The 14,606-nt window shown below is 42.8% G+C and overlaps 1 protein-coding gene across 6 annotated transcripts in view; it reads left to right on the forward strand.

The window, feature by feature from the left end:
- Positions 1 to 14,606, forward strand: part of LOC146869118 (polymeric immunoglobulin receptor-like) — a 261,239-nt gene that overhangs the window by 186,610 nt on the left and 60,023 nt on the right. For 3 of the 6 annotated variants that reach the window (XM_085614708.1, XM_085614332.1, XM_085614898.1), the window contains exons 3-4: positions 4,325 to 4,477; positions 5,555 to 5,896. In XM_085614708.1, coding sequence (XP_085470834.1) covers positions 5,728 to 5,896 — 169 coding nt within the window. In that variant the 5' untranslated portion in view covers positions 4,325 to 4,477; positions 5,555 to 5,727. The remainder of the gene's footprint in view (positions 1 to 4,324; positions 4,478 to 5,554; positions 5,897 to 14,606) is intronic. The other 3 variants (XM_085613995.1, XM_085614084.1, XM_085614172.1) reach the window with 1 other exon arrangement.

Consider the following 14,606-nt stretch of genomic DNA (forward strand, 5'->3'; position numbering starts at 1 on the left):
CAGACCCCTGAACTTTAGAACTCTTTTGGACCAAGAAGACTGCCAAGAAGAAGAGCTGGAGAAGCTGTGAGGAGGAACTACCTCTTTGCTGTGTGCTTTGCAGTGTTTACCTGCAGTGACTGCTTCTGTCTTGGGCAGTGAAAGGACTGGTCTAACTTTCTGCAATCTACTTTTGTGAGTTTCTCCAAGGGCTTGAGGTAGAGCTTGCCCCCTGTTCAAGAAGTCTCAGGAACAAAAAAGACTTCAAGCTCTTCTGCCCTCAGCATTTGGTACTGTGTTTTGTGCTGCAACAGAAGAAAAGCAACCCGACGACGTCTATGATGCCACTGCCGACTCAGTGTCCTGAAGGCACCACAGAGGGCACCGCTGCAATGCCGCAATGCCGCACCATGACCCTGGTCTCACCGACGCTGCCTGCTAATGCCACCACCGAGCCGCTGCTCTCACCGCGACCTGTGGGCACCGCACTCTGCACCGCCTCGCTTCACGACGACGCCTTGGTATTCCTGACAACGCCGCTCCACACTGCTGCTTGCACCGTTGTTCAAGGGCACCGCTCGTAAAGGTACACGATGCACCATTCTCATCCCGCACCGCAGCACTTGGCCTATCGACTCCGGCACCATCGACTCCAGTTCATCAGCCGACGGCAGCGCTTCAGCAATGACGACGTTGCTGCTTGCACCGTGACCTGCCAGCACCACGACGAGCACCGCATTGACTTCGCACCGCGACCCTGGTCTGACCAACGCCGCCATCTGACGCCGCCACCAAGCCGCTGCTCGCAACGCAACCTGAGGGCACTGCACACCGCACCGCTGCACTTCGTGCAGCAGCACCCGACGCCTTCCGACGCCAGCGCTCCTGACTTCAACAGAGAGGAGTTCGATCTGCAACGCATGTGGCTTCGAGGGCCCCGACGACCCCTACACCGACCTCCGGAACCGACACCTGCGGACACTGTGCTTTCGGAAGCTCAAAGAGAGGTTGCGACATCTTGCATTTCTAAAAGGTACTGTTTGCAGGTCTTCCCGACACCGTAGCTGGCCCGCGACACCGCGGTCAGCCAGAACTGTTTGGATTGGTTTGCTCACGACGCCGTGATAGCCCCGGACAGAGCTATCGACATCAAGGAACTGTTTTTCAAGCATGTTTTGATAACTGAAGATTTTTAAGTACTGTATTGTGGATTTTTATAGTATTTGGTCTTGTCTTAAGTATATAAGAATATTGGATATTTTTCTAAACTGGTATGGCGTCCTTTTGTAGTGATTACACTGTATTACTGTTGGTTATATGCAAATGCTTTACACACTGCCTCTAAGATAAGCCTGAATGCTCATGCCAAGCTACCAAGGGGGTGGGCAGGGGTTATTTTAGGAGTGTAACTCCCTTATCCTGACTAGAGTGGTGGTGTCTGCCCGACTTTGGCACATGCCCTAGGGGACCAACAATCTAATTTCCAACAAAAACTCTGTGTGTGAGGGAGATCGCCGAGTCGAGCTAATGCCAAAGGCACCTAAAAGTGATAGTACGGTCAGTAGGTAGTTTGGAACCTTTCAGAGCATACCGACATAGAAATAAAAAATGGTCAGACCAAGTCAAGCGAATAGGGTATGGACCTTTAGGGCAGAGATGTTTGAAAAGACAGGCTCAAGAAGGTGCCCAGCTGGATGCGTAGCACTAGGGACATATTGTATCATCTGGCATGCTGCAAGATCAATAAAAGATTGGCGATATCAACATCTCGATGTGTGTTTAGGAGAAGGTCGAGGTTTCCCACCACGTTGAAATTGGCTGTCTTAATTGCCAAGACAGCAACTGTAGAAATCAGTGCTTCCCTAAATGCTTCAGAAGGGCCCGGAGGGCGGTAGATTAACAGACCGAAGAAGGTAAAATTACATTATGTCAGTGAACTCTTTTGTTGCAATTCCCCTTGAAAGCCATCGCTCTGTGTCAAGGAAATCTCTCTGATGTGCTGGTATTTTTCCCTCATCCTCTTATTCTGTGGCAATTGCATTTTCTTTTACTGCAAATTTCTTACAAGAGCATCACATAAGCTAGGGCACACATTTCAATTACCCACTGGGCAGGGTACATTTTCTTTCTAGATGTATTAAATTGTGTGTAATTTATGAACTTTGCATTCTGTGAATGTTGTGCGATTTCACTACAAGATAACTTTAAATGGTTTTCTTCTATGAGAAATGTCTCTGGAAAGAAACGGTCTCATAGGAACATGTGGGAACTGTAAATCTGCAGCCGAAGAAGCATTTTCTCCTGAAAGACTTTCCTGTCTGTTTTACTGTAAATTTTGAAAGCAATGTATAACTTCACTGTGAATTTTCATGTAAGATACCAGTCAGCATGTCACTACATTAAGGGCCTTATTCTGAGTTTGGTGGTCCGATTTGCCCGAACTCGGTGCCAGCAGCTGCCAAGAGACACTGTCATATTACGAGTTTACAGCAGTGACTGTGGCGTGGCTGCTGATATTTTGAGGTAATGGCGATTACTTTTCCATATGTATCGATGCCTGTGTGAACATTTCGGCAGCATATGTGTTGGATGCGCTCATATGCATGATACATGTGGAAAAATACCACCTATCCATTGCCGGGGTCAAGCCCACTGCGGGCAGTCCAGACACTGGGTATATGGTACAAAAAGAACTCACCTGTGAATCTCTGCAAACAGGGTTGTAATCCTTAGGGTGAAGATGCTGCTGTGAAAGGAGGATCTGAAGAAAGGGACCCACATCAAACTCAGGATGAAAGAACAAGAAAGGGGTGAGTACGCACCCCATATCCTTCTTTTCTGCAGACTTCAAGCTGGCGGTCAGATCACAGTGATCAGCTCATGGAAAAGGCAACTCGTAATATGGACAGCGGTGGAACTCCCCTGTACCGCCCTATGGCAGCTGCTTATCCCCGAACACAAACCCCGCAGTCTGCAGTGAGCTGGCGGTGTCAGCAGTTCAGTCGTGTTCTTTACAAATGCAATCCGCACAACTTGTAATGTGGCGGTTGGACTGCCGAGTTTGCGGCATTCAGACTGCAACCACGGGTACTGCGGTCCACAGACCGTCAAACTCGTAATAAGTCCCTTAGTGTAATTTTCCTTATTTTGTGACCTTTTACAAAAATAAATCACAATTTATCCCACATTGGTGACACAAATTCCACTATGCCAGACAGACAGTTGGCATGGACGTTATTCAACCTAGGCAGCTCCCACCATTCTAATGGAAACAACCCCCAAGCAAAAATCCTATCCGAAATGGTGGAAAACCCTTACATGGGATGAGCCTTCTTCAGCTAGTGTGCTTTCACCATTATATTGTTGGGTCCTTCACCACTTTATTGCTAGAATTGGCCCTCCACCAACATTTAAATGAAGTCTCTTCTATTTCCGCTATTACAAGCTCATCCTCTAGACCATGCCCCACCTCTGTCGCCATCAGGATTCAATAGCATCTCAACTACATCACAATTTCTGGACTATGCCGCATTCTATGCTACTAAATCACACCTCCAAAACACATCGCTTTCAATAGACCATGGCTGCTTCATTTCTGCAAGATCGTTCCACCTCAACTTGAACAAAACTTTCCAGAGCTTACAGTAGACCACACCCTCTAGATTGTAAAACATTGTAAAACATCTTATTTGTTAGGCTAAACCTCTTCTGAAAGACAATATCTCCTCCACTATAGCACTTTTTTTCTACCTTTAGGAAACCTGAAATACCATTTCCACTAGAAAACACCTCTGCAGGTACAACATACCTTCTTTAAAGTTCAACTCTTTCTCTGCTAGCAAGCACCTCTTCCTCTAACCCACACCACTTAAATCAAAGTACAGCCCTTTCCACTAGACCACATATCCTCCTCTAAAATATCCCCTCCCAACTACTCTTCCACAACAACATGTTTCAGTCCATCAGATCAAAGCTATAGATCCATCGGACTTCATCTTGTTCCTCTCTATCACCACTCTTCTCCTTGGAAGTATAAGTCGCAATACTGACTTACAAAATATTGTCCAACAAGAATATTCCTTCCAGATAATAGACCACCACAATAACGTGAAGGTATATATAGATACGTATTGATTTACGATTCCTGATTCCACATCTGCTTACCAATGAAGATATATATATTTTCAAGGTGCAAAGCTGTGATCTAAGGAAAGTAAATCTATTCGTTCTCATTTATGCGTACCGTCATGATATTGTGGTTCTAGATCATTTCTGGGTAAGACAATTATTAAAATTCAATATTGTGTTAGAACATCCTTACACTAAATGTCACCCTCTTATTTAGAACATTTCCACTCGAACTCCTACTCCAGTAAACAGCTCCTCAATCAGATTCAAGAAGACGACACACCCGGTAATTGAAAGAAACCCCACATCTTGAAGAACATTCTTCTACACAAGTCAAGTTGCCCATACCATATTTTCCCCAATTGGCCAGGTCAGTCTTTTTCAATTGCGGGTCTTTTCGTTTTCTTTTCAAATAAACATTTGTATGTACAGATTCCAATATGTGAGCGTGTTATTAGCTTAAATGAATGAACGTGTAACACATGAGATTAAATCATCTGGGATCTACCCTGCTAATGATGCCTTGTACACAATATAACTCTCGCCAACTAGACCCCCTCGGCTCCATTTAACAGCATCTCTTTATGCTAAACAGAACAACTACCACTAACATGTGCTCCTTCTCTCTATGAAACATTACATTTGTTTGGCTTCATGCCTTTTAATCAACCATATCTCTTCTATATGACAGCATCCTCTGCACTAGAGTCAATCTCATCCTATAATACACCACCTCTTGCTGAAGACAGTCCCACCTGTGTTAGAAAACTCCTTTAAAAACACACTGCCTTCTCTCAGAGATACCACAAAATCTCAAACCTAAGGATCAGTGAACGCTCTACCTGAGGACATCCCTGTTATCGCTACTTCCCTTACGCCTGCTTCAGGACTAACTTAGCCATGATATCCTATGGAGGGTGGATATCATGGCTAAGTTTGTGAGGCCCTATCAGCAAGCTAACGCCACATTGCGTGAGATTATCGCTGGGTTTCCAGCGATAATCTCACGTTAGGCAGTTGGCGCTAGGATTTTTATCGCTTTTGAGCTAAGCGTTGCTAATAGCACGCTATCTCAGCGATAAAACTCCACGCTAGCCGGCCATAATTATCCTAGCGCTAAGTGCGCTTAGCGATAATTATCGCCGGTTGTTGCTGATATGCCCCTAAAATATTATGGGATGCTTAGAGAGTGCATGATTCACAAGTAATTATCTCACAGTGGTAAATACATTTTTTAATTACTCATCTCAAGGTAATGATTTATAGTATGCATAATATTAATTTCCATACATGAATAAATAGTGGAACAGGAACCCAATTGTGACCCACTTGGGAAGCCTGAACCAAGATACATCCTCTTTGATTTTTAAGCCTCGTTCCTGTTTCTTTTTTACATACAAATATCCTTTAGCCATCTTGCTGTTTTTCTCTTTGTTTCCATGACCAGCGTCCAGTCCTATCGTGGCACCGAAGCAAATAACGGGCTTGGTTAATGGCTCCATCACCATCAGGTGTTACTACCCCACCCTCACCAGAGCCAACAAATATGACAGAAAGTTCTGGTGCAAGTTAGCGCCCAACAACCGAGAATGCTCCACAGTCGTGTCATCGAGTGGGTTCATGCACAAGAACTACAGGGGCAGGGCCTCGATCAGCGACTCCCCAGAGAACAGCTACTTCCGCATCGAGATGAGCCAGCTGGAGATGGCAGATGCGGGGTACTTCAAATGTGGCATTGGAATCACCCACGGGGGGCTTTTTGCCACTGTGAATGTGGCTGTCTCGGATGGTAAGTTGAAAACAACTCTTACTTTGATTTGAGAAGACATTAAATCAGTGCATTTTAAAAATGTTTGATTCATACAAAAAATAGTGTTACCATGAGCAAACATTAACATAGTGATGAGTTTCTGTTTTGCACTTTGTTGTGTGTGGCATTTGCATATCTACATTGAAATGTATTATGTCAGTCAGCATTTTGGACAGAGCATGTCTCAGTCTTGAATCCAGCTGTGGCTGTGCTACCACAGTCAAAGTAATCTAGACATTAAAGTCAAAACACATTTTCGGGTGGAATACCAAGTATATTCTTAGCAGCATGGCACAAGCAGCAAGTCCTTCCTCTGCCACAAAAAAGTGTGCGGAGTCCAGTAACAGGAATCAGATCATCGGGCAGGCAGAGCTTGGAAAGACCACCTCTGTTTGAAGCTGTATTCTACTTGCCACGCTGAGACATCTCACTTGGTATGAAGGAGGCTGGCAGGCCTGAGACAGGGTTCAACTTGGGAGCGAGACTGAGGAGAACTGCTGGATCCATGGAAGAAATGTGTCCTGACTGGTGCCTGAAAGGGTACCTTGCCCTCTTCGACAGTCGAAGTGACCTAAAACATGGATTGCACCCAGTGGTCTGGGGTACAGAATTAGCACAGCTCATATATTGTGACCGAACCGTAGTTCCTCCAGACAAAGCCTGAGGGCGAGAGGCTGAAGTGGTGACGTCAGGCTTGGGGACCACCTGCTGTGATAGCATTTGAGGTTATAGCCAATGAGGGCAGCTGCTGTGAGAGGGCTGCGATCTGTGATTGGATACTCTTTCACCGATCTATATTAAACGTGAGAGTTCTGCATTGAATTTAATACAACAGTTTTTCTGTTTTGTCGCCCTAAGTGGGAAGGGTATGCCCAGATGAGGGTCCCGTGCTCACTGAGCCACTGCATTCAAGCTAGCCTGGCTGATGAGGGGTGATACCACAAAATCTGGTTCTAGGATGCTTGTTTCCGGTCCAAGGAGGAACTGGCTTGGAAGTTCAGTCTGGACTGTTCCCATGAGGAGCAGAGTCAAGACTGATTTGCATATGGCTGGGTCCAAACTGGGGTGGCGAGGTAAAAGCCAGATCTTTGTGACTGGGCGTGAATATTTGCATTGTTCAGCATGCCGTCCATCATTTGTTCTTTTTGCATTTGGGGCCTTAATGAGGCAGTTTTGATGTTAATATATAATTCCATAACTGCATGTTTGCTTTCATTCCAATTCAAAACATCAGATAAACATGTTAGAAACAGATTTTGATTCGTTTTAATAAATGGGGAATTGTCTTACTGGTTCGATATCTTTAGGGGGACAAGGCAGGGTTGTCCCCTGTCCCCGCTTCTTTTTAACTTGTATATAGAACCTTTAGCAAATTTGATTAGAGTAGATGCAACTATCCTTCTTTTCAGATCAAATGATTTTGGGGTTAAATTAGCTTTGTATGCGGATGATTTAATGTTGTATACAAGAAATCTGCAGTATGCGATTCCGAACTTAATGAGGAAGGCAGAGCTATTTGGTCAGGTATCTGGGTATAAAGTAAATATAGATAAAACCGAGATTATGGAGTGGAATCAGGACCTACAAAGTCAAGGGGTAAAAACCCAAATACGATATCTAGGGATTTTAATTGCACAGAGGATTGAGGATATTACAAAAATTAATTGGAGGAAAACTAGTCAGGAAGTGGCAGGGCTGTTGTTAAAATGGGCAAACTTACCCCTGAACATATACGGTCGGGTGAATTTGATAAAAATGATTATTCTCCCAAAGATCACATTTCTTTTTAATTCTATCCCGTTAATCTTTAAGAAAGAAGACATAGCCAAACTCCAGGGTAAAATAGGTAGCTTTATTTGGGCATCAAAAGGTCCCAGGATTTCCTGGAAGAAGTTGAGGAGAAGATTGGCGGTGGGTGGATTGGCGCTCCCAGATCTGTTTGTATATAGTTATGCTTTTCATTTTAAAAATGTGCGTATGCGGGCAAATAAGATAGATAAGTCATCTATCGGCTCACTTTTTTTGGCTATGATGGAGGATATCCCGCATGGTCAACGACATTTTCTTTTTAAATTTGGAGATTCTACGTTTTTTAAGAAAGTAAGATTAAAGGTTTTGAAGGCTGACCTGAATACGTGGCTGTATGTGAGGAAAGTTTTAAAAGTTCCATACTTCTCGAGCTATGCCCCAATATGGGATTCTCTCGGAACCCCTGAATGTCTGAGAGACCAGCTCAGCCAGCCTTTGAAATCAGGGGTTATCTACTATTGGGCTGATCTTAAGCAGGGTTTAAACATGATGAGTTGGGAAGAAATTAATAATTTGTGTAAGGGGCAGTTAACTAGATTTAAATACTATCAACTAAGTTCCTGGTGGGCCACACAAGATTGGGTGGAGGATGAGGAAACAAAATTTAGCTAGGTGACGAGAACAGACCAGTGGAAAAAAGAGTTGTCATTTTGGTACTGGGCCTTTTTGGAAACAGACAAGGAACTAGAGACTGAAATTATGAAGCTTTGGGGTCAGGGGTTTGGAGAAGAGGACTTGATGCAAATGTGGCGCAACTCCTATGACATTCTATTAACAGTAGTTAAACCAGCATCACTCAAAAGAAATCATCTATTTACTGCTTATAGAGTGTACTGGTCACCTGCAAAGTTAACTAAGATCACCAGTAACTCATATAACTGTCCTAGATTTATGCTGTTAGAGGCAGATGACATTCGCCTATTCATGACATGTCCAAATATATCCTCCTATTGGAATTCAATTTGTGACTTTATTAGGGAAACAACTGGGATGCAGATTACAGTCTGTACTCGGTTAATCTTCTTTGGCTTAAGTTTGGAGGAAAATGTGCAGCCTTCAGCGTGTAACGTGAAATTTTTGTTTTATGTGATTCTCTTGGCCAGACGGGAGATATGCAGATTATGGAAATCAGGAAGTCCACCATTGTTTATTGAATGTCTTAGAAATATAATATACACCAGCGAGTCTGATATGGCATGTGAACCTACGAGTGAGAGGATAATTTGGGCTCCGTTGGTGAGATGGAAAGAAAAGGAAACGTGAATCCTATGATTAAGCCAATGTTGCTGTCGGCTACTATTCTCTCCTATTGGCGGAATCACTGGGTGTAAGAGAGGGAAGTGGATGCTTGTGGGTCACTACTCATGATTGTCTCATGGTCCACCGGTCAAGTTTCCCTTTATAAGACCTAGAGGGATTAGAGTATACCCTAACAAGAATGCTGGCAGAATGAGGACACACAAAAAAAATAAATTGAATGTTTTAAGTGTTACCACTTTATTCCCATCAAGATGGCTTCAGGTGTGCCATACTTTTGGCATAAGTAAGACAGTAAGTGCTCTAGTTGTTCTTAAGAACACTCTGGGACATTCTGTCACTGGGCTATACTTGGGCTACATCTGGGGTGATATTTGTGCTACATTTGGGCTCTTTTGTATCTGGTGGCCATCTTGGGAGACTTATTTGTTATGAAGTTTCCTAATTTCCTCATTTACTGCAGTCTCCTCAGTAGGAAATACTTTCAGTTTTTTACTTTGGTTCCATCAAGAAGGCATTCAGATGTGTCACACATTTGCCATGAATTCTGAATGTTAGCACTCTAGTTGCTCATTAGATCACTGTAGTAAAGCTACTGCTCACCAGGGAAGTCTGCTGCTGGTATTCAAAGTACATGTTTCAGTCTGCAAGTCAGAATTTTTTAATGAAATAGAAGAGGATTTGAGAAGTCAAAATGTGCCCTAATTTTTCTTTCTACAGCACTAATCATAATTTCTATGGGAAAATGAACTCCCTCATTTTGTTCTTTTTCAAATTAAATGTTTTAAGTGTTACCACTTTATTCCATTCAAGATGGCTTCAGGTGTGCCATACGTTTGTCATAAGTAAGACTTTTAGCGCTCTAGTTGTTCTTTAGAACACTCTGGGAAATTCTGTCATTGGGCTATACTGGGGCTACATCTGGGTGATATTTGTGCTACATTTGGGCTCGTTTGTCTCTGGTGGCCATCTTGGGAGACTTATTTGTTATGACGTTTCCTAATTTCCTCATTTACTACAGTCTCCTCAGTAGGAACTACTTTCAGTTTTTTACTTTGATTCCATCAAGAAGGCATTCAGATGTGTCACACATTTGCCATAAATTCAGAATGTTAACACTCTAGTTGCTCATTAGATCACTGTAGTAAAGCTACTGCTCACCAGGGAAGTCTGCTGCTGGTATTGAAAGTGCATGTTTCAGTCTGCATGTCAGAATCTTTTAATGAAATAAAAGAGGATTTGAGAAGTCATTCAAAATGTGCCATCATTTTTCTTTCTGCAGCACAAATCATACTTTCTATGGCAAAATGAACCCCCTCATTTTGTTCCTTTTTAAATTAAATGTTTTAAGAGTTACCACTTTATTCCATTCAAGATGGCTTCAGGTGTGCAATACGTTTGTCATAAGTAGGACTGTTAGCGCTCTAGTTGTTCTTTAGAACACTCTGGGAAACTGCAGTAGAACACAAAGGAATCAACTGACAGTCTCTGCCCTTGTTGGATGTACATGTTTTACTGAGAATGTCAGACTTCATTCTCACATGACTGAGAAAGATAATGTGAATTTACAGAAAATATGCTCTCAGTTTAGCTTATAGATCACCTTCCAAACCTCTGTGGGAAAAGCATGAGAAAATAGTTTTCTCTCAAACATTATTCATGATATCCCAGCAGAAGGCTTTTTCACATGGTAAAATCACCTTAAAACACACCACAATTCCTAAAATGAGTATGGTACCATTAACAAATGATTTATAATGTAAGTAAATTCTTAAAACCTACTATTAACTGCAATGCATTTTAATGAGGTGCTATCGTGTATATTGGTCCCAAGATGGCTGCCAACACTTCTTGGATGAAGTGCTGACGGCCAATCAGATCTCACGATGAGATGTGTGGTTAGGCTCCGCCCAGATATATATGTGATTTTACTTTTGATTTTCTCAGGAACTACTGAATGGATTTACACCATTTAACCAAAAGGCATGACTCTGAACCAAGGACTACCTTTTTGCCAAATTTGGTGTAATTCCTATCAGCAGTTCGGGCTGTAGCTGCGACTAAATGTTACAATGGAAAATTGCATGGGGAAAACACATTTTGGTACCCCCTTTTTTCTCAGCCCCCGCTTGACGAATCACCCGAGACTTTCAGGATAGGAGCAGACCGGAGCTGGCCAAAAGTTTTGAAAATTTTGCGAATATTCGTCAACCGGCGCCAAAGTTATCGGGAATAGAATGTTGCGGATTTCCTATGGAAAATAGGTCCTAACTATAACTACCTAATGGCGACCGCCAGTAGGTTATATATATATATATATCCGAAGAAATTCCGCCATTTTGCCAAACAGCTTAATGGATGAAATAGCAGACCCAAATTTAGTGCATGAGCTGAACTTTATTCAGATAAACGCCCGCACCCTATATATATACATTCAGTGAAAATAGGTTCCAGGCCGGATATGGTTAGGAATTAGCATTTAAAAAACCTTTGTAATTCACTGAAAAAAACCATAGGTTTCAGACCTGATATAGTTAGGAATTAGCATTTAAAAAACCTTAGAAATTCACAGAAAAAACAATAGGTTTTAGGCTTGTTATAGTTAACTGGACATTTCACTCGAACAAAACCATTGAAATTCCTCCGATATAGTTAGTTGCACTAACTACATTTCGCGCGCCCGCAATCCACTGCTGATGATGTCACATATTACATCATTCATGACATGGTCAGTGACATCACTGATGACATCTCAAATGACATCACTGATGACATCACTGATGACATCATCCAGTGAATGTGGTTTGGTTCGTTATTTAAATATGTATTATATATATATATATATAGCAATATGCATTGAAGAATGAGTGGATATATAAATATAAATATCTGGATGGAGGATTTAGTAGCAGTGTGATTGTTTACTTGACTAATTTATAGTGTCTCACTAAATATATTGGATAGTGACTAAACTGTGTGAATATCTGTATCACTTTGTCAGTTGTTGTGTAAACTGCTGCACCAGTTGGTTACTAGCTACATGAAAGTCTATATTATTTATTGATTAGTTAACTGAGTGTTTGTATGGGAGAGTGAATGTGTGTGTGGTTCGGTGGGGGGTGTGTGACTGCCCAAAGATGTGTGAATAGTTGATTCAGTAGGTATCTGAAGTTAAAACTACATGTTGTAACAGTTGTTTGGGTAAGTGAATATCTTTATGGGTGTGGCGATGAGCAAATATATGTCTCAATGGTACATGTCCAACAAACTAGAAAAATAAAAGGCAGTGTATGTGACAGTTGTTGTATATAAATAAGTATACATAAGACTCAGTGATTGTATGAGTGACTGTATGGATAACTGTATTCTTGTAATGGTGTTTTTATAACACACTAAGTATGAGTTATTATCTATATGAATAGATGAAGCGGTGTTTTTATAAGTGTATAGCTAAGTAAAAGTAAGTATGATCCATTGTTTGCATAAGTGAGTAGGATGACTTCATAAGTGATTAGGATGTGTGCTGGTGTGTAATGTCGATATAGGTGTATAAGTATATGTGATAGTGTTCTATTGATCATTGACAGCATGTATGAGTGAATCTATAGGTAAGTGATTAGATGTGTGTATAGATCTAGGAATCACTGAGTGGGTGTTTAGAAACTTGTATTGGTGTGTCAATGGTTTTAAATCTGGCACTCTGTATTTTACAATGAGTGATGAAAGGTTATACTAGTGTATGATGAGGTAAATATGATTGTCACATGGATGATGTCATCAGAGATGTCATCAGTGATGTCATTTGAGATGTCATCAGTGATGTCACTGACCATGTCATGAATTTTGTAATATTACTTTTCTAACCACAGGACTGCAAACAGTAGAGTTAAAGCCTTTTGGTTACAGTAGTGATTTTTAAGGAATATTATTGTATTTTAAAAGTTGACACTTAGAACATTTTTCACATAGAATCACCAATGCTATCCTATGGCAGAAAATTCATTTAGCAGGTAAGTAGTGTTATCATTACTTTTTCTTACTCAGTGGTGGATCCTGGATCCAGCACTGGCCAATCTCCTGTAAACAGTTGAAAGAATGTGTTTAAGTCATACAGACGATTTTTTAGGAATATGTTTAGTTTGTGAAAATAGACACTTAGAAACTTTTCTGGTGAAAACCACACAATGGATGCCTATGGAAGGAAATACAAGTTACTGGTAAGTACGCTTAGAATTACTTTTCAGGATCAGTGCTGGGCTAAAATATGCAGGCCTGGTTTCTCTCCTGATATCAGGTGAGTAAATCGGAATTCGTAGTTAGGCTGATTTTAGAGGAATATTTGTCCGTTTCCAAAATGTACACTTAGAAACTTTTCTGGTGAAAACCACACAATGGATTCCTACGGAAGGAAATATAAGTTACTGGTAAGTATGCTTAGAATTACTTTTCAGGGTCAGTGCTGGGCTAAAAGATGCAGCACTGGGTTCTCTCATGATAACAGGTGAGTAAATCGGAATTCATAGTTCGGCTGATTTTAGAGGAATATTTGTACGTTTCAAAAATGGACACAGAAACTTTTCTGGTGAAAACCACACAATGGATTCCTATGGAAGGAAATACAAGTTACTGATAAGTACGCTTAGAATTACTTTTCAGGGTCAGCGCTGGTCTAAAAGATGCAGCACTGGGTTCTCTCCTGATAACAGGGTGCGTTTGCAGAGTGGTGTAAGGAGGGGGCGTGACCTCTGGCCCGATCCTGTCTTTTTTTTTTCAGAAGGGGGGCTGTGTAGGCCCCCTTCTTTTTCTATTTTTTGGGCCCTGGGGATCCCATCCCCCAGGGCCTGCTCCCAATTTTTATTTATAAAAAAAAAAAATCGGGAAGGGGTCCACGTGGCCCCCCTCCCGAGGCCATAATTTGCCCCGGAGACCCCATCCCCTGAGCATGGCCCTTTTTAAAAAATGTAAAAAATTTTAATGGTGGGGGGCTGCGTACCCCATCACCCGGGGCCTGACCTCCGTTGGTTGCCGTGGGGGGTCCCTAATCCCCCTACGGTCCCAGTCGGGTCCCCGCATCCTGCGGGAGCTGGCATTGCTTTTCCACATGGGGAGCAGCTAATATGCTGCTCCCCATGTGGAAAAGCAATCAGCTTTGCTTCATTGAAGCGAGAGCAGGTTTCCCTGCTCTCGCTTCAATGAAGCAAAGCAGTTTGCAATGACAGGGCGGGATCCGCGAGGCTCCCGCCCTATCATTGCAAACTACAGTGTCCTGGGGGTGGGCACCCCGGGACACTGCAGGAGCCGGCCCTGGGGGGTGGCGGTCCCCAGGGCCTATTCAAGGCTCCAGGAGGGGTGCCGTGTGGCCCCCCTTCCACATTGACAAGTTGCCCCGGGGGGTGGCAGTCCCTGGGGCTGGGGGGGCTGCGAGCCCTCCCACCCATTTTCAGGAAGCCCCAGGGGTGGCGGTCCCTGGGGCTGCGGGGGGGCCATGAGACCCCGCATATACTATCTTTGAGCCCCGGGGGCTGGCGGTTCCCGGGGCAGTGTAGGGGGATTGGGACCCCCCACACTTTTTTTTTAATTCTGCCCCCGGGATTTGGCCCCCCGGGGGCAAATTACCATATTC

Source organism: Triturus cristatus, chromosome 1_1 (assembly GCF_964204655.1).
Source record: "Triturus cristatus chromosome 1_1, aTriCri1.1, whole genome shotgun sequence".
NCBI classification, from domain to species: domain Eukaryota; kingdom Metazoa; phylum Chordata; class Amphibia; order Caudata; family Salamandridae; genus Triturus; species Triturus cristatus.